This window comes from Anolis sagrei, chromosome 5 (assembly GCF_037176765.1).
Source record: "Anolis sagrei isolate rAnoSag1 chromosome 5, rAnoSag1.mat, whole genome shotgun sequence".
Lineage (NCBI taxonomy): Eukaryota > Metazoa > Chordata > Lepidosauria > Squamata > Dactyloidae > Anolis > Anolis sagrei.
The window spans coordinates 104,467,092-104,485,649 of NC_090025.1; the positions used below are offsets into that span (position 1 = coordinate 104,467,092).

Consider the following 18,558-nt stretch of genomic DNA (forward strand, 5'->3'; position numbering starts at 1 on the left):
GATTGTTCTACAAGTTACATTTACTGAGAGTTAAAATCGGAAAGAATATTTGGAAATAGTTGAACAAAAGAATGAAAAAGGTTTCCTGAGTGTTGGGTAGCTCTGATAAGGAGAAATTGTGTATGACAAACACTTCTGTATTTCCTTCCAAGGAATGATTTTTTTGCTCAGGAAACAAGTTTCTTGTGCAGAATATGCAGTTTTCCATGCAGAAAAACATCACTCTTTGGAAAATGGCATTTTTCTGTAAGGAGAGAAAAATCACATTTTTCCCTGTTCCGTCTTCCAGGAACATGGTTTACATTGCCTTTTAGCTGCATGGGATAGCATTCCTTTGCATTTCCCCAGGGTTGCTACAGACCCAGCAGCACACTGGAAGTTAAACAGTATCAGAGTCTGGAAAGCCAGGCTGCAGGCCCTCTGCAGTTATTGGTTTAGAAAGTATTTCTTTGGGTCTAGAGACCGCCCTTTTTCTGGGGTTGAGATCTCCATTTTGGAATCTCCCCTGCCTCCTTCAGTAGAGAAAAAAGCCTCAGATGTGCTGTTGGTCATACAGATAACTCTGAAAAATCATTGTGAGTACAATTGAGTAATTAAGATAGAGAAGCTAATTGAGTAATTAAGATAGAGAAGCTAATTGAGTAATTAAGATAAAGAAGCAATTGAGCAATTGAAAAAATGAACAATTGAGCAATTGAGTTATAGATAGAAATTGAGTTATAAAGAGATTATTAAGAAAGGCAATTGAGAAATAGAGAGAAATAGTTATTGAGTACTATTGAGCATTACTTCATTTCCAAAGCTAACCTGGAGCTTAGATAGGGGAAGACCTGTTCTTTCTAACCATAGCAGCTCAGGGTTAGGGTGAAGGATCCCAGGATTTTTTCTACCATTTGGAGAAAAGTTACCTCAGTAATTGAAGAAAAAGGAAAGAAAGAACATCTCTATGGTTTCCCAAATTTACTGTTTGTGTTGTAACTTTATCAAGCTGTGCCAAGTCTGCCAAGGACTTTGGAAATAAATATTTGTTGATATTCATATACTGACTGGCATCAGTTTCAGAAAGTATTGAGTTATTGCTTCAAAGAAAGATCCCTATTCACCCAGATAAAGAGAGAAGCACATCTTAGTTTTAATTTTACAGTGTCTGGGTGTGACGGCACATTCCTTCCAAAGACTACATCATCAATTGGGAATGCTCCTTGAAAACTGCCGTTTTTAAGAACTTTCCCACAGCAGGAATAACACTATTTATTCATTCTCCTGGGAGAGCAAAATTAATGAATACTTTCATCTTCATAAAAGCACCAAAAGCAGAGCCCAGGAAAACTGAAATAAATACAGAATAGGGTTCTTCAAATACCAGGTCCTAATCTATTGGATGCTTGATTGCAAAACTATTGTGATACGCTCACATTTCTCATCAACACATGAGTAGCAGCATTTTGCACCTGATGCGATTTCTGGATCATGTCCAGGGAATGCAATGATTCAATTAAGATTATCAGACCATGCATTGCTATTGCTACATTATCTGTCTAGGAATTACTGTAGTTCAGTGATGTCAAACTTGTGGCCCTCCAAGTGTTTTGGATGTCAGCTCCCAGGATTCTTTACCATCGGACAATCTAGCCAGGGCTTCTGGGAGCTGAAGTCTCAAACATCTGGAGGGTCACAAGTTTGACACCTCTGTTGTAGTTTATGATATTACCACTCTATCTACTAAGCTTCCATGATGGTTTGGAATCATGCCTGTTCCATCTAGGATACAACTACACTGTAATGTCCCAAGGCACATTACACTGGCCACTTAATTCAAGGTGAGATGAGCATAGAAGGAAGCGGTTTCATTGTGTGGATGGTTACACTGCAGGTCATATGGTGCTGACCTTGAACTGGTTCCAAGAACCATAATATTTGAAGCTTGGCAAAATATGTGGGTTTTTAACTCCCCCACTGGAATTGTGGATCAGTAGAGCACTCCAGATGTCTGCACAGCTATTTGCAATCTGTAGAGTCACATTCACTGTGAGATGTGGTTTATATTGCAGTGGGCTGATACACATTTTGAGCTCTTTTTCAGGCTGGATCTACACTGCCATATAATCCAGATCAAAGCAGATAATCCACATTAACTGCTTTGAACTGGGTTATATGAGTCTACACTGCCATACAATCTAGTTTAAAGCAGATAATCTGGATTTTATATGACAGTGTAGATGCAGCCTCAGAGTATCCCCCATCTTACTTTGTCTCAATTTAAGAGTCTTAAAGGGCTCTGCAATGTGCATTTGCAGCATGCGTTGTATAAACACTGCACTATCAAATTGTCTTAAACTGCAATACATAGTGCGTGTAGGTAACGTGCTCCCAGACCTGGAAACTATCTACTTGCAGAGCTTCCACTTTATCAGAATTCAATTACACTTTGTAGGCTCTCAAAGAATCCTCAAGAAGTGGTCCAGCACTTGCATAACGGCTACTGATCCAGACAGTATGGAGAGTTACAGTTGAGCAAACAGGTACAACAGTGGCCCTTTCCACAATGTTCCTATATCCCAGGATCTGATTCCAGATTATCTGTTTATCCCAGATTACCTGGCAGTGGAGACTCTATAATCCAGTTTAAAGCAGAAAATCTGGGATCAGATCCTGGGATATAGAGACAGTGTGGAAGGGGCCTGTGTTCCAAATCTTCACATGAGATGGGTTCAGATGGATGGTGATGAGCATGGAAGAGGGATGGGGCTTTGGGGAAAACCCACAGCACACAAAGGATCGGAATTTGAATAGATATGCTACTTTTCTTCTGGATTCTCTTCTCAATTCCCTACTAATTACAAACTATGTCTCTAGACCAGGCCTGGGTAACTCTGCACCCACAAATGGGCTGAACTGGTGTGCTAAAACCAGCAAAAAGGTTAAAAAGAAATTCCCAGGCAATTCCTCCTCATCCACACCTTAAAATAGTTGCAGAAATGATCCTGCAACCATCCATAACTTGAAAACCTGTCAGAATTTTTTAAAAAAAACCAGAAAATTTAAACAGGAAATGAATGACATCACTTTTGGCCAGTTTGGAGTGGTCTAGTATGTTTTTTTGGGTATGAAGGTTTGGGGAGCATTTTGCTGCTATTTTGAGGAATGGGTTTTTTTAAAAATAGGAGACCCAGGAGCTTGGGGGCTTTAGGGGCTACATGTAGTCTATGAGCTACATTTTATCCACCCATTCCCTAGTCATGGATGACAACCTCCATTCCATTCCCTAAAAATCCCCTTGCTCTGTCCTGTCAGGCCCTGGAAACAATATTTTTGAATAACAAATGAATTAATGCTAATCTAATTAATTAAGCAATCATCTCTTCACTAGGGCTTGTGGTAATGGATTAAGTCTACAATTCCTAACCTTTCATGTAATGTAATTCATTTCCAGAGGTAATGTTCCAAAATCCATGTAGCACTGCAAAGACGCTGTGATTCTCCTTATGAGGAAAAAAAGTATAAACATAAAAATGAGGGGGAAAGTATAAACATAAAAATACTAAGTAACATAATTTGGAAAAAAAATCTGTTCCTGGTGTGATTGTGTTATTTCCTTTTGAATTGTGCAGTACGTACTTTGAAAGTAATTGTTATACTCCAGAAACTTCGTTTTTGTGGCTGCACAAACTATGTTGAATGAGTTGAGGCTTAATGAAATATTAATTGAAAAACTATAGCAAAACATGCTACAGGATGTCCCGCAAAAACAAAACAAAGTTTTTGCAGTTTAATAAACTTTTTCCATGATTTTATAATAGAATCAATTAGGAAATGACATTTATAAGCCCCAGGAACAAAAATTGTGTTACATAGTGTAATAATAATAATAAACCTATTTCATTTAATCACCAGACTAATGTTGAAAGCCTTGAAGGAAGGCCTGCTGGGTGGGGGAAAAAAGATGGAATTGAAGAAAGAGATATAGATGGCTGGAAGAGAAACAAAGAATGGCAGTGGGTTAGACTGGGTAGCCAGTATGGTCACTTCCAACCTCTGGGGCTCTTGTCTTATCCATTTCAGCTTCTGTCCCAACTCTGCTTTCATGCCTCCGTTATCCACAGGAGACAAGGGAACTCTGAGGGAACTGCTTCTCACCCCAAAGCAGGGGCAGATAGTCCTTTCCCCACCACAAATGGCACTTGATTGTGGATCATGGGTTAGGGCAGGCATGGGCAAACTTTGGCCCTCCAGGTGTTTTGAACTTCAACTCCCACAATTCCTAACAGCCTCAGGCCCTTTCCTTTTCCTTCTCAGTCACTTAAGGTAGGGGCCCCGAGGCCGTTAGGAATTGTGGAAGTTGAAGTCCAAAATACCTGGGGGGCTGAAGTTTGCCCATGCCTGGTTTAGGGGATTGCTACTGTAATGGAGAGGCAACACTCATTCCCATCCTTGGAGGGTGAATAGCTAACCAGTGTCCAGTAAGTTTAGGGAAATTATACAAGGTACACTTTACATTTTTCCCTCAGAGCAGCCACTGAGAAAACCTTCTTTTACATACTGTACTTCTGGAATGCTCTGCTGATCCACATATGTGCATTCCCGAGTATATCTGTAGTGCCAGATTTCCCATTGTGCTTATTAGGTATGCTTAAGCACAGGGTTACATTAGACAGGGGGAGCCATCTTCCTGGCCAAAAAAAACCACCATTGCTTCTGTGGTGCAATTCTAAATCTGATGACATTCGGAGCATGTTTCGAAGCATAATGATGGAGTTGATGATCTATGGGACTATGCCAAAAAGCAGACAGTGTAGGCCTCTTTAACTCACACAGGGCCTCATCTACCCTCAATCCAGCACTAGACCCACACTGTCTTTAAACCACGAGTGCACAGGAGTGTCATGAAGGGGCACTTCATAAAACAGGGGGTCACAGAATTTCATGCACACTGAGTTGCATTTGTCCTCCATCCAGCACTGAGCTGCTGAGCTTGTTGACTGAGAGGTCGCAGGTTCGAATCCGGGGAACAGCGTGAGCTTCCACTGTCAGCCCCAGCTTCTGCCAACCGAGCAGTTCAAAAACATGCAAATGTGAGTAGATCAATAGGTACCGCTTGGGTGGGAAGGTAATGGCGCTCCATGCTGTCATGCTGGCTACATCACATTGGAGGTGTCTACAGACAACGCTGGCTCTTTGGCCCCTCAGAGCAGCTACTGAGAAAACCTTCCTTTACATACTTCTGGAGCGCTCTGCTGATTCTCTCATTCTCTCAAGGCATTCTCTCCAGCGGTCACTTGCCCAAAGGAAGACATTTAATTAAAAACAAACTGAACTCGGGATGGTGACTATTAAGGGCTGAGAGGGAGGAATCCAACCCAGCAGCATCTTCTCTAGAGACCCTTCCAGGCAGGTCCTATATCCCAGGATGTGATCTGCTTTAAACTGGATTATATGAGTCTGTCCTGCCAGATAATCTGGGATAAACAGATAAGATCTTGGAATATGGGGCCTGTCTGGAAGGGACAGTGATGCTTGGGAGAAGACAATGATGCTTGGCAGGCCCGTAGCCAGGATTTTGTTTGGGGGGGGGGGGCTGAGTTTGGTTCGGGGGGGGCTGAGTCTAAGTGAAAGAGGGTCTACCCTAGCAAACCATTTGTTTGTTACCCCAATACCCCCATGCATATGGGATATATTGAGCATGGTGATCAGATCATGATATGAATAAACATAACAGTTTAAATAATGTACCAGTAAGGCCTTCTCACGGACCACCATGAGAATTTCGGGGGGGGGGGGGTGCTGAAGCCCCCCAAGCCCCCCCCCCCCCCGCTACATGCCTGATGCTTGGGAAAATGGAAAGAAAAAGGAAGAGGGGCTGACCAAGGGCAAGATGGATGGATGGTATCCTTGAAGTGGCTGGCTTGACTCTGAAGGAGCTGGGGGTGGTGACAGCCAACGGGGAGCTCTGGAGTGGGCTGGTCCATGAGGTCACGAAGTCAGAAGCGACTGAACAAATAAATAACAACTGGAAGGGCCCTAGGAAAAGAGAGTAATAGCCGCACAAGGGACTATGGGCCCTTCCATACAGCCATATAACCCAGACTATCAAGGCAGAAAATCCCACAATATCTGCTTTGAATTGGGTTATGAGTCCACACTGCCATATATCTCAGGTCAAAGCAGATCATGTGGGATTTGATTCAGGGGTGTGTAAGGGGCCTGTGTGTGCCCAGTGCTGACAAGTGCCGCAGCTCTGTGAGCTCCATCTCCCTTTCGCTCTGCAGGCTCCTCCACCTTGGTCCCTTTTTCGGCCAAGTTCCTGGGGGCGGAGGGAAGGTGTTTTTGCTGCAGGCAGGCAGCAGGCAGGCCTCTCTGCGTCTCCTCCCGTCCCTCCTGAGAGACTGCAAAGGAAGTGCGGAGGGCACAAAAAAAAAGCAAGGCAAGGCGCGAGCTTTGGGTCTTGTTCATCAGTCCCGCATCTTGGCCAGCTTGCTTCCAACCATGGGGGAGGGGGTTTCTTTTGAGGGAGGGAAGGAGAGGCCCTAGTGACCCCTGTGGAGGCTGTGAAGGTGGAGGTCTGCTTGCAAGCGAAGGTGGGACGGAGCTGGGGGTTGTGGGCGGGAAAGGGAGGGCGGAGGAAAGGGGCGCGCGCGCTCCTCTCCCGAGCTTCTTGCCCTCGAGAGTCCCGCGAGGGAGAAGGGTTCCACATAAAGGGAGGGGGGGGGAGAGGGGCGCGCGCGCTCTTTTTATTTTCCCCTTCCCTCACCTCGTGAGGGAGGAGGGTTCCACATAAAGGGAGGGGGAGGCAAGGGGGGCGCGCGCCTCTTATTTCCCCTCTTCCTCACCTTCTTGCCCTCGAGAGTCCCGTGAGGGAGAAAGGGAGGGGGAGGCAGGGGAGAGGGGCGCGCGCGCGCCTCTTATTTCCCCCCTCCCTCACCTTCTTGCCCTCGAGAGTCTCGTGAGGGAGAAGGGTTCCACATAAAGGGAGGGGGAGGCTGGGTGGAGGGGCGCGCGCGCCTCTTATTTCCCCCCCTCCCTCACCTTCTTGCCCTCGAGAGACCCGTGAGGGAGAAAGGGAGGGGGAGGCGGGGAAGGGGGGGCGCGCGCCTTTTATTTCCCTCCTCCCTCGCCTTGCCTTCGAGAGTCTCGTGAGGAGAAGGGTTCCACATAAAGGGAGGAGGAGAAGGGGCGCGCGCGCCTTTTATTTCCCCCCTCCCTCAGCTTCTACCCCTCGAGTGTCCCGCGAGGTAGAAGGGTTCCACAGAAAGGGAGGGGGAGGCAGTGCGGCTGCGCAGGGGCTTTGCAGCGAGGAGGGCGCCGGCCTGCATTGCGTCGGCTGGGCTGGGGACCCGGCTTGGTTCCAACGCTCCTCCTCCTCCTCTTCTTTTTCCTCCAGAAGGTCGGCGGAGGAAAAGAGGCAAGGCAGCGTGGGCTCTCTCTCTCTCTCTCTCTCTTTCGAGCCGGCCCAGGTGCGAGGCGGGAGTGCGAGGGGGGGGGGGGGGATGCTCGGCACGCGCCGCCCTCCCTACGGCCCCGCCCCCTCCTCCTCCTCCTCTCCCTCCGCGCGCCGCCTTGCCTGCACCAAAGAGCGCTCGGGTTTCTGCTGAGGCTGCAGCGCGGGAGGGAGAGAGTCAGTCAGGGATGGCTCGCGCCCGACTGTCCGGGGCCCCGCCCCCCGCGCGCTGCCCCGAGTAGCCGCAGAGGAGGGAGGCTGTTGTGCCGTCGGGTGGGGGTGGGGGGGCGCCCTCGGAGCCCTTCTCAGGGATCCCTCCTCCGTCTTGCCCTCTCTCTGGATGAATATTTCAGCGTGGCACCGGCCTGCCCTGTAAAACGAGCCGCATCTTCCTCCTCCTCCTCCTCCTCCCTGAAAGGGCTGCGTGAGGCTGCGGCGGCGCTGGAGGAGGAGGCTTGCTGCTCTTCTGCTGCTGCTGCCGCGCTGCGGATGCTGCTGCTGCTGCTGCTGCTGCAAAAGGCGAAGCAGCGCCTTGACGCAGTCTGGCCGGCTCCAGCTGCAGGTAAGGAAGGGTTCAACCTCTTGGGAAGAAGCCCTGGCAGGTTAGCCTCGCCTCTGCGTCGCCGTGCTTTCCAGAGCCCTTTCCTGCCCAATATTTGGGAAGCTCATCATAGCATCCCCCCCTTGTTTCACTCTCCTTGGCTGTGCATGAGCTGAAAACTGCCACCCCTTGTTTGTGTATATAGATCTATTCTGCATGTCTCTTGGACCCATTCAACTTGGTGCTCTTCCTTGCCTGTGCAAAGCATGAAGTTCCTTCCCCTCTTCAGCAAAGAGAAGTTAGGACCCCCAACAAACTGTATTACTGTGGGCATCTTTCTCCTTTTGTGACTTTTTGGGCTGCGTCCAAGAAAGAACTGCATGCAATGCCGCCTTCCTGGCATGGAAAAGTGATGGCAGTCGGGTTTATGTTGTTGGCAGTGGGAGAGACCTTCCCTTTTTTTATGAATATGCTTCTTGTCCCTTTACAGTACGAACCCGTTGCCCCCGAAGTGAGCTTTGTTCCTTTTTGATATATCTCTCTCTATATAAATCACTCTCATAAAGTGGAAGGGGCCAATGCAGAGCAAGAGAGAGCAAGAGAGAGAGAAGTTGGTGGACTGGATAGTGCTGAGTCGACATTTCAACCAACTCTGGTCCCGGGCGCTCTGTTTATGTCTTCGTCTGTATTGAGGGAAAGTTTGCGACAGCAGCCGCAATACAGCAGCAGCAGAGGCAGCATGGTCACACCTGGGAGAGAAATGAAGGATCTGTGCTGAAAGCCAGAAGCGGATCATGATGTTTGTGCTGATCCTGCAGCCCTCCCTTTGTTCTTAGGCACAACCAGGTACAGTTTGTTGTCCCCGTCCCCTCCTTCCCAAATGATCCGCACCCAACACCCTTTCTTTTTCCCAGCCTTGATGCCCTTCCGTCCCTTCCTCTCTCTTTACCCTTGAGATTCCCAACCTTGATGTCCACCCTCCATTCCTGCTCTTTGAAACAGGAGACCAAAGAAAGGCGCCGATTGCTCTTCAGCACTTTAGTTCCACATCTCGAGCCTTCTCCGTTCTTCATGCTTCTTCAGCTCTGGCAGCTTTTTGTTTTGGATCTCGTCTCCTTCTATATCTCACCGCCTTTGTAGTCGTTTTTTCCACTCCCCTTTCCACCATGACTGTGATGGCCGGGGATCACATGGATGAGACGTCTGCTTTGCCGGGCCACCTCCAGGACAGCTATAGGCCCGGGACTCACGACGACCACGAATGCTGCGAGAGGGTCGTGATCAACATTGCGGGCCTGAGATTTGAAACCCAACTCAAAACCCTGGCCCAGTTTCCCAACACCTTGCTGGGGAACCCAAAGAAGCGCATGCAGTATTTTGACCCGCTGCGGAACGAATACTTTTTTGATCGGAACCGGCCCAGTTTTGATGCCATCCTCTATTACTACCAGTCTGGGGGGCGGCTTCGCAGGCCGGTCAACGTGCCCTTAGAGATGTTCACCGAGGAGATCAAGTTCTACGAACTGGGAGAGGAGGCCATGGAGAAATTCCGGGAAGACGAAGGGTTCATTAAAGAGGAAGAGAGGCCGTTGCCTGATAAGGAATATCAAAGGCAAGTATGGCTCCTCTTTGAATATCCCGAGAGCTCTGGGCCCGCCCGGGTCATTGCGATAGTCTCTGTCATGGTGATCTTAATCTCCATAGTGATATTTTGTCTGGAAACTTTGCCAGCCCTGAAAGACCAGGACAGGGAATATACAGGACCCCTAAACCGCAGCGACAACTCCACCATTTATTACAAGTCCAATATCTTTACCGACCCCTTCTTTATTGTGGAGACACTCTGCATCATTTGGTTTTCCTTTGAATTGGTGGTGCGCTTTTTCGCCTGCCCCAGCAAAGCCGAGTTCTTCAAGAACATCATGAACTTCATTGACATAGTGGCCATCATCCCGTACTTCATCACTCTGGGCACAGAGATGGCTGAGCAGAAGGGGCCCCCAAAGGGGGAGCAAGCCACCTCTCTGGCCATCCTCAGAGTCATCAGATTGGTAAGAGTCTTTAGAATCTTCAAACTCTCAAGACACTCTAAGGGCCTTCAGATCCTGGGACAGACCCTCAAAGCGAGCATGAGGGAGTTAGGCTTACTAATCTTTTTCCTCTTCATTGGGGTGATTTTGTTCTCCAGCGCGGTGTATTTTGCTGAGGCTGAAGAACCTGAAACTCATTTCGACAGCATCCCTGATGCTTTCTGGTGGGCAGTGGTATCCATGACCACTGTAGGATATGGTGACATGTACCCTGTGACAATTGGAGGCAAAATCGTGGGCTCCTTGTGTGCCATTGCTGGTGTGCTGACAATTGCCCTGCCTGTACCTGTCATTGTGTCCAACTTCAACTACTTCTACCACCGAGAAACAGAAGGGGAAGAACAGGCTCAGTTACTTAGAGTTAGCTCTCCTAATTTAGCCTCTGACAGTGATCTGAGTCGCCGTAGCTCCTCCACAGTCAGCAAATCTGAGTACATGGAGATTGAAGAGGATATGAATAATAGTATAGACAATTTTAGAGAGGCAAACCTCAGAACTGGCAACTATACCATAGCCAACCAAAACTGTGTTAATAAAAGCAAGCTGCTTACTGATGTTTAAAAACACGTAGTAAAGGAAACAATGGCAGCTTGAAGACTTTTAATGACTGGCAGTCACACTTCATAGATGCTTTATGAATAGCCTTTGAATGCTTTACCTCGTAAATGCATTGTTGCATTGCGAATTCTTGCTCAGTGATTCAAGAAGCTTTCATGATCCATGAAAGAAATCCACTTTTTGTTTGTTTTCGATGAATATTTTCCAGTTGGTATGAACAGTTAACTATAATTCTTTGGATTAGCCTAGTTATAAATAAGAATTGTATGCTTCTAGCTCTAGTCATTTTGCCATTACTTTCCGTTTAATTTGATTTTAAGTTTCAAAGAGAACTCTTACAAATATTTAAAATATGCATGGATTCCGGGGTGGGGGTGGGTCTACAAAAAAAAAACCTGCACAATGCATCCAAGAAATTGCATCCAAACAATACTCATCCTAATGTGCAGTAAGCATTTGCCACTGTTTAGACTGACTGACATGTATTTCCTTCTTTTGTGAAAGGCTTTGTAGTTTGATCTACAAATCCACACACAGCACCTTATAAAAATACTCCAGGTCTTTTGATTTTGCTGTATACACTTTTTAAATTGAACAGTTATTCTCTATGGATTTGGGGGGTGGGAAAGTGGAGGGAAACAACATCTGCAATGCTGCTAAGATTTATTAAGTGCAGATGGTTTTAATGTATTTTTTTCCATTCTCCAAAACTTGGATGCAAACCTTTTTAGCTCCTTTGTTGCAAGATAGCACAATAGAATTTAATATAAGCATGTTGGACTTTGATACTATCTATTTTATAACTGCATGCCTTGAAACATTACCTCAGACAATAGGGGATAAGCTTTTGTTTGAACTATTTTTTTCTTTGAAATAGGCCCTTTTTATTTCAATTTGCATTCACCAAAAGTGCACTCCTTTTTATTTATTAAGTATTGGATTATTATCTTAAAGTACTGTATTTAAGTGCATATGTCAAATGGGAACAATAATTTTGGAGATCAAAGCATGCTAAAATATTCAGCGTTATGGCCTATTTGACTAAAGTGTAGCTCTAATTAATGCATGATTTCAGTAATTTAAGAAAAAAATTGCTTGTTGGGACGGAGGGCCAGGAATGAGAGCGATTGGACGATTTTCCTGCGTTCCACAGGAAAATGAGTTGGCTTCTGTCTAGTCCTTGTTAGAAAGTACAATAGCCCATCCCTTAAAGGGACATTTATATGAAAAAAGTAACAATTTAAATTTATATATAGCAATGTCTAAATATTCTGTATCTCTTAGAAGAGAAAAAAAGATGCAGAAGCATGCCTTTTGGTGCATTCTTAGAATGTAAAATGAAACTTGCCTATTATATGCATCCAAATTACAGCCCAGTTCTTTCGCAGTCATTTGAACCTTAGAAATTTTGTATTCCCTTAGGATTCTCTGAAGAGATTTAACCAGTTGATTTTAGATAGTTGCTTAGTGCCTTTATCCTTAACAGCCACTGAACTGCTGAAAGTGCCTCTATGAAAAGAGCTGATCCCAAGTAGGCATGGATGAGTCAGCTGGACCGTGTCAGGACTCTGCTGTTCCAAATGCAGGCACCACAGAAGGACCGCCGGGGGGGGGGGGGGGGGCACCAACAAGGAAGACAATATGCAAAGCAAAGAGGCAGAAGAAGAGGGCAGAAACCACTAGCACTCATGCACCCTCAGTTTCCTTCGGTGCTTTCCCCCTCTACAGCAGAGTGATATTGCAACCTAGCCTTTGCCTTTACCAAATATGTTGCAATCATAAGTATGCAGAATGTAACCCGCTTGGTTATAGAGAATCTATTGACCTCCTTATTCTGGACAGGGCGGTGGGGAGACAGTACGGAGCTGGACCGCCCTTCCTTCAGGATGGCTGTTGGCAGCCCATCTCCAAACTCAAGAGGATGGAAAGGCCATCATTGTCAGCAGGAGTGCAGTGAGCCAGGATAGATGAGTACTCAGAACTGCTCCGATTCCATTGAGAGGTCTTTGCCTTTCCAGCCAAGCACTTGAGCTTGTCCTCCTAGTCTAATCTTTACAGAGTCCTTTGATTTTAAAATCTGAATGCTCCCACCCTCTGTAAAAACTCCTCATACTTTTTTGTGTCAGGCGTGACTTGAAAAACTCGCAAGTCGCTTCTGGTGTGAGAGGATTGGCCGTCTGCAAGGATGTTGCCTACGGGATGCCTGGATGTGTTACCATCTTGTGGAAGGCATCTCTCATGTCCACACATGAGAAGCTGGAGCTGACAGATGGGAGCTCACCTCGCTCCCCAGATTCAAACCACCGATCTTTCGGTCAACACTCCTGCCAGCACAATGGGTTAAACCATTGTGCCATCGGGGGCTTCAACTCCTCATACAGTTCTGTTTTATTGAAGTGTGTCATAGTCTGAAAATAAGCAATGGTTGAAACTACAAGCCTGTACACCGTAGAATTACAGTGTACACTGTAGAATTAATGCAGCTCAACACCACTTTAACTGCAATGGCTCAATGTTATAGAATCCAGGGAGTTGTAGTTTGAGTCGTCCCCCCCCCCCCGGGGGTTGAGAAGGGCGGGCTACAAATGTTTGAAATAAATAAATAAATATGACATTATTTGTCAGAGAAGGTTAAAGACCTTGTAAAAACTACAACTGCTATGATTCCCTAGCATTGAGGCATAGCAGTTAAAGTGGTGCCAACTATATTCTACAGTGTAGAATGACACCCTATGTCAGTTTTAACTGATGCAGATAGACATCTTTTTATTTTTAAACATCACAGGGGAAGATAATCTCTTGACACTTAACTTGTGATTTGTTGTTTTCGGACCTTTTCCCTCCTTTGATGCATAGACTCCAGGTCTTCTTCTATTCCACAATGTCTATTCTCCATAACTACTGTTCTATAGAACATTAAACTGGAAACAAGAACATTAATTCTGCAGTTTTGAACAAATCTGATATGCCAGATAGGCAGAAGTTGTAATTTTATGGCTTTTATTATCCCAAATTACATGAAATAGTCGCCAAGGGCAAAATAATTCCAAATATTAATTGCAAAACCTATATTTAAAAGCCCACATAGTTCCATTTAGTCATCCTTTCCCAGTTCTAGACCTGATGGCCTGACCAATACTTTGCAAATCTCAAATTTTAGGAACATCACCCCAAAAAATTAACTGGTGTGAAGGTTATCTCAGCAATTGTGCCCTCAGTGCCAAGTGGGGTGGCTGATTAGGAGGTGCCATGTGAGATAGGATGAGGCCTCAATTGGGCAGCTTGGTGAGTTTATGTACGAATTAATTGGGTTGCCCACACCTTAATTTATCTGCTGGACTGATCTGTATTCTGCATGTTTAAGAGAAAGTACTGCATGTAGTGGTTCGATTTATGGCTCCCCTTCCTTTGCTTTTGACAGGGTTGGGCAAATCTTTAGGGCTCGGGTGGGTGTCTTGGGGAATATGACAATTGCTTACTCATTTATAGTTCACAACAAAGGAACTAGGTAAATATTGAGTCAGGGATAACTTCATGTAGCATAGGCATGTATTTCTTCCAGGAAAATTTTTGCTCCCGTTAAAAATCAAATTCATTGCTTTGCACTCTACTACTGAAATATCTTTGTAGGCTTGAAGGTGCACTAAACTAAAAACCGAACAAACTTTTGTTGTTGTTTCTAATGTTTCTTTTTGCCATACTTCTTTCTGATGATTGATAATCCCAAAAAAGTGGGTGTGCGAACTGGCCCCGGTAGAATTAGGCGCACAACGGATGTGGCCAGTCGTCATGGGGGGGAAATGCCTCATACATTTGCTGGCCTATTGGCAAATGCAATGACTCCACCTTTGATGTACTATCATGGCTTGCAACATTGCTCAGATACATTCAGCACTCCACAAGGTGAGAATCGGGTTGTTCAGCAGATTGTTTGAAGAACATTTTTGCAAGGCCTGGAAGTAGGCAAAATTTCCCTAACCTTGGTGCAGAGGTATCTTTACCACAAGGGGATATGGTGCTCCGCTCATGCAATTTGAAGCACAATTCACTGAGAATTTCTCTTACAGAAGCCTCATAGAAGTGAACAAGAAAGGCACAACAGCACCGTAGGGTTCTTGTGCAGATCCTCTTCATTTCAGGGTGGCTTAATGGGGAGGGAGGTGCTATTTGGATTTTCTGCCTCAGGTACCAAAATGGGATGGCTCTTTGTTGACATCATAGAAACCAAATATCACCTGGACCATAGAAGAGAAATAGAATCTAGGCCCTTTTCCAGGAATACAGTGTGTTTTGTTTTGTTTTTTGAAAAAACAAGCAACTATGTGCAGGAACATTCTGTTCTGTAATCATATCTATTTGCCAAACAATAGTTTTTTTCTAGAGAATAATCTTGCATAACATGTAAGCATAAAAATGATGTGGGTTTCATAGGGAAGGTAACACAAAGATAAATGATGTAACTTCATCTACAATTAGTGCAGATCAGGCCAAACAGTATTCACGATACAGTAGAATATATCAATGTTATTATATATAAGAACTAAGGAAGTAATGTTGCACTACATCACAGCTCTTTCATAATCAGAAAGCAAATGTAAATGCAATGGAATTTTAGTGAATTCTTTTATTTTTCCAATTGCATTTATATATTTTATTATATTATGCACTATTATGGCACTTAAGGTTTTCTTCACTTCTTGTAAAGGTGATATACAAATAAAGAGGGTTTCTGTATATTTCAATTCAAATCCAGTAGTGTTTGGCTTGGCCTTGTCTTCTTGTAGAACGGGTGCAGGTAGGCAATTGTTGAAGACTGCGGGGAGAGGGCACATTATCTCTTTGGTAGGCAGCACCCCCATCACACAGTCCACTAGAAACACAAAGAAACACAAACAGATTGTGCCCCCCCACCCTCCCGAGAGTCACAGGAATGGTATGGGGCCTGTCTGAAGCTTATAGACCACACTATGACAAAAGCTGCTGTAGGTAAAGTGACCCCACTATCCCTAACCAGTCCTGTTCTATGCTCCCAGTGGTACAGCTGGGACCAGAGCGCTTGGACCTCCACACTTCTCATATAGCAGCAAACCTGGGCAGTGTCTCTGGGAGGCACCATCCTGGAATTCTCCCTGGCGTTGAAGGTTTAGTTCTTGTTGAGGGCTGCACCTCTTCAAAATACAGGTCAATGCTTATTCAACTGAATGCTCCCAAAGTCACCTGTACTTGGAAAATTAGCTCATTACAGATCACATTTCTAACCTAACCTTCATCTTGAAACAATAGTTTGCTCTACTCAGGGACTTTTTCTTACGAAACTGAGAAACACTGAAAGACGTTGATCGTGGTTAGTACCCATCTATAGTCTGAAAACCAAGGGCCATTTTACAATTATAGCACTATGACTCCAGTTGAACTCCTATGGCGCGTTGTGGATTGGGCAAGCACTAGAGCTCACTTGCTGAGAATTCTAAGTATCCCTCCAACTGCAAATCCCAAGATTCCTTAGAATGGAACCCATGGCGGATTTATCAACCGAGTGAGAACTAGACTGTAGTTTTCTATAAGAATGGAAATAATATTTTAAAATACTTGAAAAATTATTGGAAAATGTGTTTTTTGAGTGTTGAGAAAAATCCAGGACTGGCAAGAATCTTCACAGTTCAGGATTTATTCTGTGGTTGTTTTGTACAGAAACCAGCATATTCTGCGCAGAAAACAGCCATTTCAACACAGAAATATTAATTCATGCACAGAGAATGCTGTCTTCCTGTGCAGAAAATGCTGTTTTCTATGCAAAGCAACCATGTTCAAATTATACACAGCATTTTCTGCATAGAAAACATACTTTTATGCACAGGAGTTAATATTAAAATATTATTTGCCATGCAGAAATTGCTGTTACCTATGCAAAAAATGCAAATTTCTGCACAAAACAACCATGTGGTTTTTTTTTTTCATAGAATAAGTCCGCAATTGTGAATAGCCTTTGAAAATTCATGGCTTTTGAAGACTTTGTCTCAGAAGAAAATTACTGAAATTACTCATTGCTGCCTGTGGAAAGAATCTTAGTGAAGAGTGACACCCCTACTTTTCTATGGACAGGGTCTTGGAACAGCTAAGCCTGCATTCAGCCATGAAATTCCTCTACTTTTAGTTTAATGGCACAATCCATGGAAAGTTTCAGCCTGTTATTTTGTTTTCATGTAGTCAAGGTCTCCTGCTTCAGAGACATTCAGTACAAATCCAAGGCAGCCTATAGATGTCCAAGCAGGTTTTAGTTGTTCATTTCACATGGGGATCTACAATAATTTCAAAAGGTCACTTGAGTACTCTCTTCCTTAAAACTTAATACTGGGTTTTAAGACCTAATTTTTTAGTCCTGTCTTGTTTATTTAGCCATTCAGCTAGATACAGCTCTCAGCAGACATCCAAGTAAGACTATGCTGAGAACTGGTCCTTGTTCAGACGGCACGTGGCAGCAGGCAAGTGAAGCAGCTTCACTGTGGCTTTCACTTCTAAAGTCTTGTCTGCAGACAATCAGACATTCATTCATTACTGTGGGGTTATTGATTTAATGCTGATTGTTTTTTACTTTAAAAAATAGCTGCGATTACAAAGTATACTGTGCAATTTCAAAATGATGCAGATGATCCCCAGGGTACTTTTCTCAAGGTTCAGATGTTAGCCCGTGCAAATCCTGGTAGCGTTCACAGACGCATTTATATTTCGTAAAGTTTAAGTCAACACGTGAGAAATGTACCCACAAAGCTGAGAAGTATGGTTTTAATCATGAAGTGACTGTTAAAAACTCAACACAGTTTTGTGGCATTGTTGGCAATGAGCAAAAAAGAAACAAAACCCCATTCTCTTACTTTACCTTTTTAGGGGCCATTTAAATCAATGGGCAATTTGAACAGACGGTTCGATTGTATGTCTGGACAAGATGAGTGTAAAATTTATTGTGAAATGTCCTGAAATAGCATTAATCTAAACTCGTTAGGTTATTTTATTTGACTATTTTAAATGTTTTTGTAACTACTTTTGTTTCTCTGAAATGCTCAGTGATGTATCAATAAGGCCAGAATTCTCTTTTCATAATTCCTACAAATGGCATGCCTTTTTTTTTCAATTTGGATTTTTAATTCCAATTGGGAAAACAAACCTATTGATCCCTATGTTGACAATTCTTCAGCCTTCTGTGATTTACTACTTTCAGTCTCTCCTGTCGAGCCTCTGCTGTCATGCGGAATCGGATACAACTGAATTCTTTGGAGACATATTTATTGTTGATTACATTGGTCTTTCAATGGCATTTCTATAATATGATTGGAGTCTAATGTATAGTTTACTTTTATACAAAAGTTTTAAAAAGATATTTTTATGACTAAATTCAACAAGGAAAAATTAAAATTTGATTTTCCTTTCCGAGGACCTTCGTTTGAAACTGTGTAAATAACAGCTGTGCATAGGAATGTATATGGATATTATTATTATTTTTTAACATACCTCTGATTTTAATGATCCAATGTTAGTCTTAAATGAGGTCATGGAATGGTTATTCCCAGAACAGCGCACCACCAGGGCAACAAACCATTGAAGCTGATATGGGTCTATCGATTTTCATAATTTTCAAGTTGCTTACATTTTTGAGTTAAGTATTTGATTGTTATATTACAATTGATCTGTCTTAACCATTGCTGAAATAGTTTTGTTTTTGTCCATTTTAAAGACAGAGAATGTTATGAGTTATATGTAAAACATATAATGTGCATAGTTTCTTCTATGCAGTTTTACTTGCTTCTGTCACCTCTATCATCTGTTCATATTTGGCATCTATTAAAGATAATTTTTAAGGATCTTACTCAGGAATACTGTGAGTGATTTATTGTCTGTTCTTCTGTCCCTTCCGGAGAGCTTCACTGAGAAATATGGGG

The 18,558-nt window shown here is 44.0% G+C and overlaps 1 protein-coding gene across 1 annotated transcript; it reads left to right on the forward strand.

Annotated features, from left to right (window-relative positions):
- The first annotated feature begins 7,519 nt into the window (after window positions 1-7,519).
- KCNA1 (potassium voltage-gated channel subfamily A member 1) lies at window positions 7,520-17,753 on the forward strand. The gene is made up of 3 exons (XM_060778064.2): window positions 7,520-7,997; window positions 8,467-8,822; window positions 8,979-17,753. Exon 3 carries the CDS (start codon window positions 9,143-9,145, stop codon window positions 10,625-10,627), a length of 1,485 nt encoding a protein of 494 aa, XP_060634047.1. The 5' UTR covers window positions 7,520-7,997; window positions 8,467-8,822; window positions 8,979-9,142; the 3' UTR covers window positions 10,628-17,753.
- Window positions 17,754-18,558: the final 805 nt, after the last annotated feature.